The 17,375-nt window shown below is 42.7% G+C and overlaps 1 protein-coding gene across 1 annotated transcript in view; it reads right to left on the minus strand.

Moving 5' to 3' along the window:
- The window catches only part of Pigk (phosphatidylinositol glycan anchor biosynthesis class K), a 77,756-nt gene that overhangs the window by 21,295 nt on the left and 39,086 nt on the right, over positions 1-17,375 (minus strand). Inside the window, exon 10 of the mRNA XM_004653743.2 lies at positions 12,927-13,011. Within this exon, the coding sequence (XP_004653800.2) occupies positions 12,927-13,011 (85 nt within the window). The remainder of the gene's footprint in view (positions 1-12,926; positions 13,012-17,375) is intronic.

The raw sequence follows: 17,375 nt of genomic DNA on the forward strand, positions 1-17,375 counted from the left end.
CTGTGGCCGCTACCGTCACTAACTTTCTCATCTGTGCCAGCCAGAGAAGACGCACCAGCGCGTGCACACACGTGAAGGTCAGGGATGCCAGGCTGTTTCTCCTCTTGCTAAGCCTTTTGTTGGGACAGAGCCTCACTGCTGCTACTGCTTCTCTTAAATTTCTGGATTCTCTTGGCTCTGCCTCCCAGATCACAGACCTGTGTGCCACTTTATGCCCTGCTTCACGTAGGTGCTGGGGAACTGAACTTGGGCCAACAGACTTGCAAGAAAACTCACCTATTTAAATCTAAGCCATATTTGTGGAACTGGGGGTTGAACCCAGGGCCTTACGCATGTTAGGCAAGCACTCTTTTTTTTTTTTTTTTTTTTTTTGAGGTAGAGTTTCACTCCAGTCCAGGCTGACCTAGAATTAACTATATGTAGTTTCAGGGTGACCTCAACTCATGGCGATCCTCCTACCTCTGCCTCCCAAGTGCTGGGATTAAAGGCGTGTGCCACCACACCCAGCTAGTATTTTATTTTTATTATTTATTTATTTGACAGAGAAAGAGGGGGAGGAGAAAGAGAGAGAGAGAGAATGGGCACACCAGGGCCTCCAGCCACTGCAAATGAATTCCAGACACATGCATCCCCTTGTGCATCTGGCTAATGTGGCTTCTGGGGAATCAAACCTGGGTCCTTTGGCTTTGCAGGCAAATGCCTTAACCACTAAGCCATCCCTCAGCCCTCTTTTTTTTCTTTTTTAAACCCTGTTTCACTCTGTTGCCCAGGCTGGTCTTGAGCTCATGGGCTCAAGTGGTTCTCCTACCTCAGCCTCCCAAGTAGCTGAGAGTAAAGGTAAAAGCAGAAACCATGTTCAGTTTTGTATTTCGACTTCAGACGTTTGTTTGTGTAAGTTCTTTGTTTCTTTCCATTAGGATGTTGGTTTTTGGAATGGAGTTATGGGAACACTGATTCTGGAAATACTCTATGTATGTTGTTAATTCTATGTGGAAAATATTTTTTTCATTTTCATATCTGCCTTTTCATTTTAATGTACAGGAATTTTACATTGTCCCGAAGTTAAATATATGAATGTTTCCTTATAGTTCTTGCCATAATTATTATGCTTAGAAATTTTACCTGTAAGCATTTGCTAGTACTTTTTTTCTAGCTGTTTTAATGTTTTCCACTTTCACATTAATGGAAAATCTAAACAAAATTTACCTATGCATTCCTAGGAAACAAGAGCCTAGTGCCTCTCAACATACCGTATCATTGGCTGAGTCATCCTTTACCACCCACACCTCTGCTGACAGCTAGCCCCTCTTACTCAACGCACACATCAGGCCATCCAGGTATCTGGGTAAAATATCTCTTCCCATATCCCTGCATTTTTGTCAGCATATGAATCCAGAAAACCCTGACCCAGATACTTTAACATATGCCAGTGGTAACTAAAATCAATCCTTGTGATGCAAAAAGAAATAAATGAAAAGCCTGTCTCATAAGACTAGAGACAGTGTTACAATCACAGCTGATTGACAATCACTCCGCACTGACTTCATTTCTCAGTCCAATAAAATGTTAAAACATTTTATTCTAAAGAATGTTCAAGTAAAATTTACATTTAAGACTAATGTCTATTACAAATTACATAGATTTCTCTTTTTGAAAGACTTATGCCTGATTATTTTCCAAATCACTAATTATCATCATTTGATAATTAATAAGCTCTACATGGTGCTAATCAACATTTTACGCTCACAAATTAAAGTGAAATGAACCTATTAATTGCATAAAATGTTATTTAACTCATCTGCAAATGCATTTTTACAAAGGAAAATACTTTCATAAAAGTACTACATAGTTCAAGTTTTAATTTGTAATCCAAAATTCAAATTGTTTTTCAAAACTGGCCCAATTGTTAAGTTGGCATCTATGAAGAAATGTAAAGTTTACTTATGGAAAAATCCACTTGCCTTCACACAACTCGTAATATACTTTTGTGCTTTTCCATAAACACACTGAGAAAACTTTTTTTTTTTTTTTTTTTTTGGTTCTTTAAGGTAGGGTCCAGATCTAGTCCAAGCTGACCTCGAATTCACTATGTAGTCTCAGGGTGGCCTCATAGCAATCCTCCTACCTCAGTCTCCTGAGTGCTGGGATTAAAGGTGTGTGCCAAGATACCCAGCTTAAAAAAATTATGTTCTTTAAACAGAATCATCAACGTAAGTATGTAAGGTTAACCAAACCATTTTCTTAGACTGCATTTTTACTATTTTAAAAAATATTCTAGGGCTGGAGGGATGGCGTAGCAGTTAATGCATTTGCCTGCAAAGCCAAAGGACCCAGGTTCAATTCCCTAGGACCCACATTAGACAGATGCACAAGGGGGCACATGCGTCTGGAGTTCGTTTGCAGTGGCTGAAGGCCCTGGTGCACTCATTCTCTCCCTCTCTCTCCTCTCCCCTCTTTCTCTGTCAAATGAATAATAAAATATTTAGAAAACAAAAAAATTAAAAATAAATTATTCTAAGTATCAATTGGTCATGTTTCTATGCTAAGCTTTTAATTACTATAAAAACCTAAGTCCTAACAAGATCAAGATTTATTTATTAAAATGGTCATTGCTGTATTTATAACTTAGGTTTTACAAAAGAAATAATCTCAATTCATTCATTATAATTTTTGCTCTTCGAGAGACAAGGAAGTCCCCCCATCTTCTGATAACCCATGTGCTGCCCCAATTTTTGAGGAGCTCCATTCAAAATTCTTGGGTCAAAAAGAGTTAATCCCAAGTTATAATGCTAAAATTTGTTATTCACAAACAATGCAATTTAAAGATAAAATATTAGATATCTGGTCAAAGCTTCATATATTTTAATAGTCATGGGTAATAAGAATAATGAGATATACAAAATTAGTTTACACCAATCAAAGTAACCTGAAACAAGGTGCATCATAATGATTGCTACAGATTTCTCTATCAAGATTAAGTTTGTGGGGGACTGATGATATGGCTCAGCAGTCAGGGCTCTTGCCTGCAGCCTAATGACCCAGGTACAATTCCCCAGCATACAGTTAAAGCCAGATGCACAAAGGGGCACATGCATCTGGGGTTCTTTGGCAGCAGCTTGAGGCTCTGGTGTGCCCATTCTCTCTATCTCCTTTCTCTCTCTCTCTCTGCTTGTAAATAATAAAAATATTTTTAAAAGATTATTAGTCCACTTTAGAAAAAAAGATTAAAGCCACTAAAAAATGTATAAAAACAAAAGAAAAGAATTTGAAGGTGATGCTAAGTTATGAAAGGCAGACCTCTAGGATTTCAACTTTAAACCAGAAGTGCTTGCTTTTACCTGTTACAGCAGTAGTCAGATGTTTTAAGTAAAAAAGAAATTCCAAAATTCAACTCTGACTTTAGAGTTATAGACTCAATTAACAGGTCAAAAATCTAGATGGGTTTAATGCTTATTGAAATAACTTTCTGGCAGACTGCTTAATTTGAGTTTGTTGACAGAACAATGTAAAAAGATTATAGAAATTAAGCTGATAAAAGTTTGTTGTTAATGACAAAAGCCATTGTTATCTGTCTCATATTCAAGTTCAGATCCTCCAATGTACGACGGACATCCTTCTCTGTGCCCCTGTGGAGGAGGTCTCACGAGAGAGTGGTGATTTCGTGTTGGCGCTCCACTGGGGACCCATCCTCCCCTACATGAGGCTGGACATCACCCTGGTTTTCCTCTACCTGGCAACACTGACCCTCTAAGAGATAAGAGAACATGGCACCCCGAGGGAACAATGCTATTCTTCAACTAGACCTGCTTTACAAAAAAAGGGAAAAAAGACTGAGTTGTTCTAGGTCTGACCCTTCTTATCTCTGAGGTCATCCAAAACTGACCCAGAGCCATCAGCTAGACCCTTAGACGTTTCAATTTCCTGACAGAGCTGTAAGACCTTAAATCCCAGGAGTCAACTACACCAAGACACTAAAACGCATCTAAGAACAGTATGGTTAGAGAAACTGGGACATTTAAATGAAAAAGAGAGGACTATCATCTCCTGCTCACTCCCTTGGCCTTTCAAACAACTCAGGACATTCATGAGACTCACAAGGCTCTGTCAGATGTGGCAGAACAAGCCAGTAAAGAATTACTCAAGAAACAGAGACCAAAAAAAAAAAATCCAAAGTTCCAGGCCAGCCTGCCTCCAACACTGACAACAATGGTCTTTCTAATTAACTGTGAAAAACAACCTGTCCGTACAGCCATGATGTGTGAAGACTGTTAATCTCCAAGAGAAATTTCTGGCTAACTAATAACTGCCTCCTGAGATAACGGGATGTCCTCCTCAAAATTTCTTTTAAGATTAAAAGTCCATACCCTCAGGGCTGGAGAGATGGGTTAGCAGTTAGGGCATTTGCCTACAAAGCCAAAGGACCCAGGATCAATTCCCTAGGACTCATGTAAGCCAGATGCACAAAGGGGAACATACAACTGGAGTTCATTTGCTGCAGCTGGAGGCCCTGGCGCGCCCATTCTCCCCCTTCCCCACCAGTCTCTTTCCCTCTCAAATAAATAAATAAAAAGTACACGTCCTCATAATACACAGGAGCAAAACTGGCGCCTCTCACCAGGATATTAAGACTAAATATAAAAGTAGAGTTAATATTTAAATTTTTATTAATAAAAACTGTCTCCAGGACTGTTAACATGCTCTACCGGTACTTACGAATGTTAAACAATATGTTTCCTATCTTTCAGATATGGCTTACCATGTGATCAGACAGCATAAGTTAAATGTCAGAAAATGTCAAAGGTTTTCAATATCATGTTTTAACTAGATCTGTTTTGTTAAAGACAAAAGGTACAGACATACTCTATATTCCCATTTTTCTCCTGGGTGCATAACAATCAAATGTTAACAGTCAAAACTAATGAGGACTTTGGGGCCAAAAGAGTACTCAATATTTTGGTCCCAACCCCTCCAGGTCAAAAAGTCTCAGGAAATGACAGGACACTTCTTTCTCTAGAGAGTCCTAAAGCTCCTGGTAAGTTGCCTATCTTCTTGATCAGAGAAGGCATGGGGACCCAGAGCTTGGATTCCACTCAATACCCAGTCTATAAAAGGAGACTTAGGACAGAGGAAGAAGATCACACGGCCAGCACGGCCCTGACTCGTCCCAGCAGATGGCACAAACGCTGAGGGAGCCATAGAGCTCCTCCCAGGTCCCTAAAAGCCTCTCCTGAAGAGCCACAAATGACCTTCAAAAATACGATATGACTGGAGAGATGGCTCAGTAGTTAAGGCACTTGCTTGAAAAGCCTAATGAACCAGGTTCGATTCCCTAGTACCCACATAAAGCCAGATGCACAAAGTGGCACATGTGTCTGGAGTTTGTCTGCAGTGACTATACCCTGACATGCCCATATCCTTTCTCTTACTGCCTCTCTTCTATCTCCCTCCAATTATTGATAGTTCTACTAAGATTTCATCTAGTTTATGAAAACAAGTATAGACCACATCATGTGACAAACAGCTTTAACTAGATACTCATTCTGAAACAAAATCATACCTATCATTTCTGATAATAATTCTGTTAATTTTGGGACATTGTGTGTTTAAATGTTGTACCCAACAAACAGCTTGAACTAGATATTCATTGTGAAAGTAAACCATACCTGGCATTCTGGTAATAATTCTGTTAATTTTGTGACATTGTGTGTTTAACTGTTATCTTAACCTTGTATCCACTCATGTACAGTTAGCCCATACTCAGATGGTCCTGTGACAATCTAGCTCCATCCACCTGGATTCCCTCATCACTCTCCAAAGCCTGAAAATTACAAACTTGGAAACCCTAAAAAGCTCCAATTATCCCATCCCCACTTCTCTGATTCCTTTTGCTTTTATTCTTACCTCACCAATGTCTTTACCTGGAAATCACAGGTTTCTTCCAACACTGTAAGACCACCAAAAAACTTTTGGAGTCCTGTAGAACAGACCCACTGGAGGAGAATCCCAACTGCCACACCCAAAGACCCCATTCAGCCTGAAAAAGCCAGAAGAACCCATCGTCCTAATCCCCTAAAGGCAGCTAGGGGAACCTCTTCAAAAGAGGAAAATGATAGGAGATGGGCTGTAGGGATGGCTTAGCAGTTAAGGAATTTGCCTGCAAAGCCAAAGGACCCTGGTTCAATTCCCCAGGACCCACGCAAGCCAGATGCGCAAGAGGCGCATGCATCTGGAGTTTTTACAGTGGCTGGAGGCCCTGGCGTGCCCATTCTCTCCCCCAGTCTCTCTCTCTCTCTCAATCTCTCCCCCTCTTTCTGTCAAACAAATAAATAAATTTAAATAAATAAAAAATAAAATTGGCTAGACAGCCAGGGTTAAGAGAACCCCAAAAGCAATGGTGTTTTACTCTTTGACTAAAAGCAGAAAATGTCACTAGGCTTACAGAAACCTGGATGTTACACCCTCCAGGAAAGATTTCTAGATTAAGTTTATCCCTTCCTAGAGAACAAAAAGTCTGATCCTTACCTAGGATTACAGAAAAGCTAGAAAATCTGGTCTTCGTCCACAGTAACCTGCTGACCTGGACTTCCTCACGTAGCCACTCCCCATAAGAAACCCAGACCTGTGTCTCGAGGAAGGCTTCTCAACCCCTCCTGCCTCCCTGGGCAAGCGCTCCACCTTGCTTCCTTCTCTTAGGTTCTAGGCTTAAGCTCCTTTTAATTCGCCCTCCTAAAACTTTAAACTGTAATCAAATCTTTCTGAACCTTATCATCTGGTCCATAAATTTCATTCTTTGAACTCAAAGGATAAAGATCCAAAAACACCCCAAATTATTGATACAGTGATGTAAACGCCCGAAATCCCTTTGCCAGTTGTTGCTATGACCGAAAGCAGACTACCACACATGAGTTTGGAACTAAGGTCTCTGGTGACTTCTGCAGATCCCTGAGCTGTTTCTCACTGTGGAAGAAGCCTGAACGCAACACCTCTCACCACCACATTCACTCTGTGTAATTAACTTTTCCACAGAAACACTAGCAAGATCCACCTGCATTTAGGAAAGAGTTCTATCATAGTGGCCTATGGAATGAAACAAAGAATGCTGGCAGAAAGAAAGAAAAAATGAAAAGTGAAGATCTAAGAGGGGAAGGCAGAGGGGAGGACAGCAAGGTCGGAGCTCCTTGGTCGGCACCACGTCCTGAGCGGCGCCGCTGGTACACGGGAATCACACGCCACTTCTGCTCTCCCACTTTACCAGAGCCACACGGCCACGCCAGGGAAACGCCGTACACCACCCACATGCCCATACGTGGTTTCCACAGGGACACATGCCAATCCCAAACTACAGAATGTAACAGCCTAGTTCAGTAGGGGGCCCTCTGAATCTCACGGTGCTATGTAGCCCTGTCAGCTACGCCTGTTACCCGAGCTGTGATTTCATCATCCTAGGAGAAGACAGAAGAAAAAAAAAAAAAACTCTGGGTTTGAGTGACTTTATCTACAACTGACTAGATTAAAGTTTTGTGCCACTGGGCAGAAACAGAAGGAGAGGAAAAAAAGAGTTGATAAGAAAATAAATTCAATTATTAAAAGAAAACATCATTTGTTCTTCTGAATTACGACCTGTGAAAGTCTGGGTGCACACTCTATCAAGTCTGCAGAGGGCACTCATTGCTTGCAGTTTCTTGCCGGCCCAGTAAAGCTGCCGTCATGTCACAACCCTGAGATTCTCATGTAATGCCACCTTTATTTATGTATTAGAAGTCAGCACTATTAGTTTTAGTACACTCACCACGGCCAAAGGCAGCCCTGTGCCATTTGTGAGCGGCGAGCACCCTCCCCACCTGACCCAGACTTGGCCAGCCTATCAGCTGTGTTCCTAAAGATCTGGCTGCACTGAGCATCTCGGGGACCCAAGTGCCCGGTCAGGACTGGCCTCTTTGCAATACAACGTTTATAGGTGATAAGGCGCACCCATGCTGTGGCCAGTAACTTGGATTTTTATCCCTCTTTACTGATGAATAATATTCTGCTGGTGTAGTAGTTTGAATAGATGGACCCCAATATATTCAGTGTTTCATTAGTTTGTAGTTTGCATCTGCAGCCACCTGGCTGGAGGCGGTGTCACTGGGTGGATTTTAGGGTCCAGCTCTAAGGTGAGGTGGTGAGCTTGAATTTCCAATCTAAAGATATGAAAAGCGTGCCTAGCTGGAGCTCCTGAACTAAGCTGTGCGGCTTTTGGTGCCCCCCACCCCCCAACCCCCCACCCCTGCTTGGACCTGTGAAAGCAGACCAGCTTCTTCTGCCAGTCTGGAACTTCCCCTGGATCTGTAAGCATCAATAAATCCCTTCCTTCCTTAACTGTGCCTGGTCTGGAAGTTCATCTCCAAAACCTGAAGCTGTCTGCTACAGTTGACTACTATTGTTTATATTTTGCTATGTATTTTGTTTACCTGTCTACCAGGTGAAGGATGCTTGAGGACGTTCCACTTAACAGCGATTTCAAACAAGGCTGCAACATGCATTTGTTTTGTTTTTCTTTTTCCTTTTCTCCCTCCTCCCAACTTGTTCTTTCTCTCCCCTTCTCCCTCTTCCTCCCCCTCCAGAAAACATCAGCTTCCTTTGAGATAGGCTCTCACTGGCTGGTGGTTCTCCATCAGGCTAGCATGGCTGGTTAGCAAGCTCCAAATAGCAACTGTCTTCACCTTCCCAGGCAGAGTAAGATTACAGGTATGTGCCACCATAACTGACTTTTTGTCACAGGAATTCTGGGAATCAAACTCAGGTCTCAAGCTTACAAGATAGGCATGGTACCAAATGAGCTATCTCCCTAGCTCTTGTATGTTTTTACATTCCTGACATGTGGTAGTTTGCCATAGTCCCTATGGTTTACATATTATATTTGACTGTAATTATTAATAGTTCTTTTCATTGTTGTGACATACAATTTCCCATTTCCATTTCTGTGTGCTTATTACAAATACGAAGAGGCTGTCAATTTCATTTAGCTTCTATCTGCCTGTCTTGACAGATTCTCCTGTCAATTTCAGTGTTTGTAACTGGAATCTCTTAGGTTTCATAGATCTACAATCACATTTGTGAAGACCATTAGAACATGGTAAATAACCTGGCAGCCTGACACAGCTGTGCTGAGCACCCTCGCTGCTCCTGACTGTACGAAGGACGCGGCACACACGGAGAGTGACTCGTGCAAATGACAGAGCGCACGCCTCTCTTCTTGCTCAAGTGTCTCCTCTGCCCCCGCTCCTCCCTAGAAGGAGCCATTTCTTCCTTAGCTTCTGATGCCTGGGAAGAAGAGAGGGTGGCCCTGATTTCCAAAGTGTTCTTCAGAATACAGAGAAGAGGGCTGGAGAGATGGCTCACTGGTTAAGGAACTTGTCTGCAAAGCCTAAACTCTCGAGTTCAATTCCCTAGTACCCACGTAAAGCCAGATGCCCTAAGTAGCGTACACATCTGGAGTTCATTTGCAGTGGCTGCAATTCTCTCCCTCTCACAAACAAATGAATAAATATTTTTGTAACAAAAGAATACACAATCGAGTTTCCGTGGTGCTAGAAGGTGCTATGTGCACTGTGGGGGAGAAACATTATCAATAGTCTTAACCAGCGGTGGACCCTGTATTTCCAGGACAGACTTACCAGGCAAGATGTGTCCACTGATGCAATACCACCAACATAACTGTTACAGAGGTAACCAACTGCTGACTGTATTCGAGGCCTGTTCTACAGGACGTAATTCATGCCCGAAACTGTGAAAGCCTGCTGCTAGGGAGGCACTGGGCCTTAGGAAGGATCCCATCATGGCAGATATGCTGCATGGACAGGGTGTCAAGCTGCCTTCTGAATCCTTACATATATACCCACAGACTGGTGCTCCTCTCAGTCTCCTTAACATAGGTTTCTTTTCATCTGTGGTGTGTGTGTGTGTCACATGTGGTATCTGCACATGTGTGCAGATGCAAACGGCTCGTGTGCACATGTGCAAAGGCCAGGAGAGAATGTTGTGTGTCCCCTTATCACTCACAGAAGTTCACACTGAGTGCCAGGGGCTACTGCGTGCTCAGAACACCTTCACTCCTCCTCCATGGCTCACGGTGGAAGAGGGAACAGAACAAGCGTTAAAAGCCATAGAATGGATAAGAGTGAAGGGAGGGCTGTCTTCTGGGCATGACATGACCACTGGATTCAGGAACTCACAACAGCTTGGTTTCAGTATAAGATTGGACCTGACAACATTCCATTATGCACAGGGGATGAGCTCACAAAATAACACTCCTCCAAAGGAGTTACTGGCAGTTAATAGTTGCTGAGGGAGAGGAGAGGAAGGCATGTATTTCAGTGGTGAAGCCACTATTAAGTTGCCCACATTCCTGTAAAAACTCTCCACCCATGCCCATGCAGGCAACCCAAATTTAACTCAGTGGGTTACAGGAGAAAACAAAAGACATGAACTACAAAGGAGATTAGTTGGGGAAAAGAAAGGGTTTAGTTGGGCGTGGTGGCACATAACCTTAATCCCAGCACTCGGGAGGCAGAGGTAGGAGAATCACTGTGAGTTCCAGGCCAGCCTGAGACTCCATAGTGAATTCCAGGTCAGGCTAGGCTAGAGTGAGACCCTACCTTGAAAAACCAAACAGAAGAAAAAGAAAAAGGAAGAAGAAGAAAGGAGGAGGAGGAGGAAGGAGGGAGGCAGGGAAAAAGGAAGGGAGGAGAAGGAAAGAAAAGAAAAAGAAAAAGAAAGAAGAGAGGGTGAAGGAAGAGGAAGGAAGGGAGAGAGGGTTAGAGGGAAGGAGAAAGGGAGGCAGGAGAAGAAGAAAAAGAAGAGGAAGAGGAAGAGGAGAAAAGGGTTTAGTGAGAAGGTACAAGGGACAGAAATGGGGGCTAAAATGTGGTCAAAATACATTGTAAACATGTATGAAACTGCCCTATCATGTAAAATGTCTTTAAAAAGATTAAAATATTATAAATCAGGTATAACAGTGTTTTAATTATAGTGTCTATAACCCAAGGTTAAAATTAACATAGTGTCTTACACTGAAAAAAGAAAAACCAAACCTTACAACCTAAAACGATCACCAGGGTCAAATTTTTCATCTTTGAATTCAAACACTGCTTAACTGTAAAACCTGGCTGTTTCGTAAAGTAGGTGGCTTACTGGATCACTCATGTTACAAAAATATTCTGACATTTTATCTGGTCAACCATCTTAAAGGCTAATTCCAGTTTCTGCTTTTGGATCTTATTCCTGGTGACCAGCCCTGGGCAGATTCTATTTACCTATTCGGAACAAACCACACGCTGTTTCATTGCTCACTCTGGCTGCTGGGAGCATATTGACTTGCTGCCTGCTCTGCTGTTTAATTCATTGATGCCGAGAGTCAGGCATGAAGACAGAATTTTAAATGTGACATTTGCAGACTGTTAGGTCATCTATGCTCTGGCAACACCAGAGAATTCCTGACATATAAACCGGACCTGATTACCATGCACAGATGAGCTTCCCAAGGGGGTAAATGTCTAACCAACTTAAAAAAAAACTTTCACACAGCATTATAAAACCAAATGTTATTATAATTGAAAAGTAATCCATATCCAACATTTTAAATTAAAAGCTTCGGTTTTTCTTTCTTTTTTTTTTTGCTAGCAGAATTTTAGAAATCATTATGGCATTTTCAAATATGATTTGTTTGTTAATTGACACCCCCTTCCCTCTTGTATCTTTGTATTGCCCCCTCTGTTTATGTGACATACTTTTGCCCTCCCTGCCTCCCTATTCTGTCATCTCTGTAAGGACGTGGAACACTTGTGAGGCCTGAAAGCTGTAACTCTGGTCAACAGACCATTTAAAACACTAAGTTTTGGGGCTGCAGAAGATGGCTTAGTGGTTAAGGCACTTGCCTGTGAAGCCTAAGGACCCAGGTTGTGACTCCCAGAACCCACATAAGACAGACACACAAGATAACATGTGCACACAAGGTCACACATACGCACAAGGTAAAACATGTATCGTTTGATGGCAGTGGCTAGAAGCCCTGGCACGCCAAAATCTCATTCTCTCTCACATACAAAATAATGTTTTAAAATACTAAGCTCTGGCGGGTTGTGGTGGTACACATCTTAAATCCTAGCACTTGGGAGGCAGAGGTAGGAGGATTTCTGTGAGTTCAAGACCACTCTGAGACTACATAATGAATTTCAGGTCAGCATGGGCTACAGTGAGACCCTACTCAAAAAAAAAAAAAGCCCAACAAAGCAGAGGAGGTCACAAACCATCAAAATTATAACATAAAATCTAAGTTACATACTTATGGTTCTACCTTGTCTAAGATTACCATTGTGGAGGGGGTGAGAGAGTTACTGTAATTGGAAATGAACAATTTGCCCATGTCATATAGAGAGCCACACTTTACATTGGTTGATAATAGGTAGGAAGACAAAGTGGGGCAAGATTATTTTCCCTTTTTTAAGTATGCCACTATAAAAAATGCCTGCAGAGAATGACCAAGGCCTCCTGGTCCCCACAATGAATACCAATAACCCCACCAAAAAAGACCCACAGCATAATTGGGTGGGGTGGGGGGGCAAGGGATCTATGTGCAATACATCTTTTAAAAAGCCACCAAAAGACACAGCTCCAGCTATTTCTTCTTATCTCTCACAAGTGCCAGAACAACGGCTCCCAGTGAAGAGAATTTTAGTGAGGAATGCACAGACAGTAACTGCGACGAGGCTGTTTCACATGAGCAAGAATTCTTGTATTCGCAGCAAGCAGCACTTGACTGTGCTTCAAACGACACCATCCACTAATGGTGAAGCCTAGATGTGGAGAGCTGACCCACAATACCATTCACTCAGGCACACAGATTCCAAACATCCAAGCCACGCTTTGAGATGAAACAGAGAGCAAACCTGGTGTATGATCTGAGCCACGGGGAGCTGCTCTGCATACTTCAGGGGTTTCATCAGCTCCTCATCCATGGGGTCTTCCCTCGAACTGGGAGAGGAAACAGAACACAAAGTTAAGACAAGTCCTCATCCGTGGGATCTTCCTCCCTCGAACTGGGAGAGGAAACAGGACACAGAGTTAAGACAAGTCCTCATCCACTTCTAAATATGGAAAATATTTACGTATGCCAAGTATAAAATGTATTAAAATACAGGCTTATGGGGCTAGAGGAATGGCTTAGAGGTTAAGGCATTTGCCAGAAAAGCCAAAGGACCCAGGTTCAATTCCCCAGGACCCACATAAGCCAGATGCACAAGGTGCCACATGCTTTTGGAGTTCCTTTGCAGTAGCTGAAGGCCCTGGTGTGCCCATTCTCTCTCCCTCATTCTCTCTCTCAAATATAAATAAAATACAGTTTTAGTGCAAGTTCTTCAAATACTCACTGTTATTCATAATGTCTGAAAAACCACCCAACAAAACAGTTAACATGACAAGATCAGAATGTATTCAGACTATGCTATCCCTACATAATGAGATCAGCTAGCATCACAATGTTCTCAGTTCCTGTGGTCACCCTGAGCTGAGACGTAACACTTAAGAACTCTGCTCATGTGGCTGGGCTTTGATGAGCATGCTTGAAGCCTTCCAAGGCCCAGGTCCAGCCGCACACAGCTGGACTCTCACACCCCTCCCTGCAGCCACCCGCTCTGGCTCTGGCCGTGTCCAGCGAGTCTTATTTCCCCACAGTGACACCTGTCTGCTGGAGCAGCCACCGGCTCTTCCTTCTGTATGCTACTTTAAATGTGGGTGCGGGCCTAAAGCCACCAGCAGTAGTGCTTTTACTCCTTTGTATAACCAATGTTGATTGTGTAATACTCAATGTTGGCCAAAGGAAAATATGAATAAAATAAAATAAAAGCAATTTTAAGATCTATGTTTAAGAGCTGGCAAGATGGCTCAGCAGTTAAAGGCACTCACTTGCAAAGCCTGCCAGCCAGGGCTCAATTCCCCACTACCTACCTAAGGCAGGTGCATGCAGTGGCCCATGCGTCCAGAGTTCATTTGCATATATATAACGTATAAAGGGCTAGAGAGATGACTTAGTGGTTAAGACACTTGCCTGCAAAGCCAAAGAACCTCGGTTTTATTCCCCAATACACATGTAAGCCAGATGTACAAGGTGGTGCATGCAGCTGGCTGGAGGCTCTGGAGTACCCATATTCATTCATTCATTCATTCACTCTCTCTCTCTGCCTCTTTCTCTCTCAAATAAATAAAAATATCTTAAAACATATAAAATATGAAATATTTTTATAGCTTTTAATTTTTTACATTCAAGCTTTCATTATGGTATTCTCATACATGGCATTTTGTTCCTATCCTCCCTCCCTCCAGACAGAACCATTCCTGCCTTCATGTCACATCCCTTTGTTCTTTATTATTCCCCAACCCCAGAACGACAATTAAGTATCTTTACAAAAAGATTAACAAAAAGTCTCAAAGAATTAGACCTTCTTAGAAATAGTAACACTAGATTTAAGACAGTAACACCTAAACACATTTAAACATAGACCTAACCATTTTCCTGTGAATAATATATCATCTATCAACTTAAAATTACATTTTAAAAACCTAAATTTTAAGCTTCCCTGAAAAGTAAACAAAGTAAGATTGGCCTTCACTTCTAGAGTTGCAGTGAAGTGAGGGCTCTGAAAAGAACTGCGGAATCATTCCCAAGAAAAAGACAGATGACAAGGGAATTTGTGTCAAACACAAAATTTACTAAGAATTAAAGAGCCAAGAGACTCTTCTTCTCTAGGTACAAGACTGTATACACCTCTCCTGTAGGACTAGCATAAAGGCAGTTTCATTTGGGAACTTTGTGGCAGAGATAGAAAGGAGCAAGATAGATGCTAGGCACAGAAGGAAGGGATCTTAGGGAGCTTCTGGCTCATGGGTAAAGGTTCAAGTTTCATAGCAAGAGCAGATGTGAGCGGGCAAGAGGAGGAGGAGGAAGGAAGGAAGGAAGGAAGGAAGGAAGGAAGGAAGGGAGGGAGGGAGGGAGGGAGGGAGGGGGGGGGAGGGGAAGGGAGGGAGGGAGGGGGGAGGGGAGGGGAAGGGAGGGGAGGGGATAGAGGATAGAGGATGAGAGGAAGGGATGAGGGGAAGGAAGGGAAGGGAAGAGAGGAAGAGAGGAGGGGAAAGGAGGGGAGGGGAAGGAGGGAGGGAGGGAAGCAGCAGCAGCTAGCTTAATGTTTCTTCCATTTATTTTGTTTTTAAATACATTTTAGTTTTTACTTCTTTTTATATTACTCATTTTTTAACCTGAAGGCTCAAAGAGCTTTTCTCTACTTTTTTATTTTAAGGTGAACTACTAGGATATATCTTGAAAGTTGGTAGTTCTCAATCAATCCTCTTGACTACCAAGAAGACAGTCCTTCCAATATGGAAATTCAATGTTTTATTTCTGAAAAGATTTCTGGTGTATTTCTAACGCTCTTTCTGCTTGTTTTCCATTTGGCTCTCTAGTTCAAGCATTAAGCTTAACAGGTCTTCTCTATCATTTTCTCTCCAGAGTCTCTTATTTCAGTGTTATTTTCTTGCTTTTCATTTGTATTATGTCTCATGGTGAGCTTTTGGTAATATCTATCTTCCCTTGGGTACCTTGCAATTTAGTTTTCTCTTCTGAGATTTTTGCAGGTTTGTCCATTTCCTTCCCAGGTTCAGTCTCTGCCTGTGTTGATGTGCACAGTGAGTTTTGAACATCTGCCCCAGCTGCCTTCCACAAAGCAGCTGCCTATCTGACCCACGTCCTTCCTGCTGGGTCACCTTCGGCTGCCTCCGCCCTGTGCTGGCTCTTTCCAGGTTCCCTCCCACTTTCTGCTTTCATTCAGGGGGTCTTCATGTAACATGATGTACGTACATCATATGCCCAGCACGCGATTTATTAAAGTCTAACCTTCACTTCATCTGGTCTAATACTACCGTGGTCCTGCGATGGCTTCTTGTGCCATGTCCCGGATTAGTGCCTGCAGGTACCTTGCGTGTGTGTGGGGGGGGGGGGGGGGGAGGGTGAATGAGCTTATTAGGTTTCGCTATGCACGAGCGCCCTCTGCTGTGGCTACAGTGAAGTGTAGCTTCTTTAATAAAGGGCACGCTTGGTGGTGGTGGTGGGGAACAGAATTTGTATTGTTTTAATTCTCTTATTTTCACAAAGTATTTACGAAATTTCCTTTCTTTTTCTTCACATCTAACACTCTCAGGGGTACTCCTGCCCCTTCTCTATCCTTAACAAGATGCCTTCATTCTCCCAGAATTAGGTGTTCTCAGACTGCTGCCCAAGGTTGCCCACATTTTCTGACCAATGCAAATGGTATATGTGGTGGTTTGATTCAGATGTTTCCCATAAACTTAGGTGTTCTGAATGCTGGGTTCCCAGCTGATGGAGATTTGGGAACTAACGCCTCCAGGTGGCAGTGTGTTGTTGGGGGCAGGCTTATGGGTGTTATAGCCAGTTTCCCGTGCCAGTGTTTGGCACACTCTGCTATTGCCATTGTCCACCTGATGTTGGTGAAGGAGTGCACAACTGGGTTAACCATCTCTCCAACAGTTAACGACACAGGTGGCTTATAAACTGTCAGTACTATAAACAATGACCTTATCTCCTTCAATACTGTTAACATTATCTCCATGCAGCAAGGAGACTGGGCGATGTCCGCCCTCTGGTCATGACATTGTTTTCCCTGCCATCATGGAGCTTCCCCTGAGTCTGTAGGCCAAAATAAACCCTTTTTCCCACAAGCTGCTCTTGATCAGGTGATTTCTACAAGCAATGAGAACCTGACTGTAACAGTACAAATCAGATAAAGAGAACTACAAATGCTAATTTGTTTAAAAATATTTTATTTTTATTTATTTATTTGGGAGAGAGAGAAAGATACAGAAATAGGCAGGGAGAGAAAAAGAGAGAGAGAGAGAGAGAGAGAGAGAGAGAGAATGGGCATGTCAGGGCCTCAAGCCACTGCAAACAAACTCCAGATGCATGCACCCCCTTGTGTATCTGGCTTATATGGGTCCTGGGGAGTCGAATCTGGGTCCTTTGGCTTTGCAGGCAAGCGCCTTAACCTCTAAGCCATCTCTCCAGCCCTACAAATGCTAATTGTAACTGACAAATGGTCAACACCCCAAGAAGGCTTGAAATCTTCTCTTATAAATCATTTACATTGTCTTTATAAAGCCTGCCTGGAGTTCACTAACACCTTTTACAGACTTCCCCTCCTCCCAAGGCCATCTTTATCCATATTCTCTTTCCAGGTCATTCCAGACTTCAACCCTTTTAAGAGGAGTAGCTCCTGCACAGAAGGGGCTTGCAATCCTCACTTCACTATTTTGTAAACGGCACTTTTGTAGAC

This window comes from Jaculus jaculus, chromosome 19, assembly GCF_020740685.1.
Source record: "Jaculus jaculus isolate mJacJac1 chromosome 19, mJacJac1.mat.Y.cur, whole genome shotgun sequence".
NCBI classification, from domain to species: Eukaryota; Metazoa; Chordata; class Mammalia; order Rodentia; family Dipodidae; genus Jaculus; species Jaculus jaculus.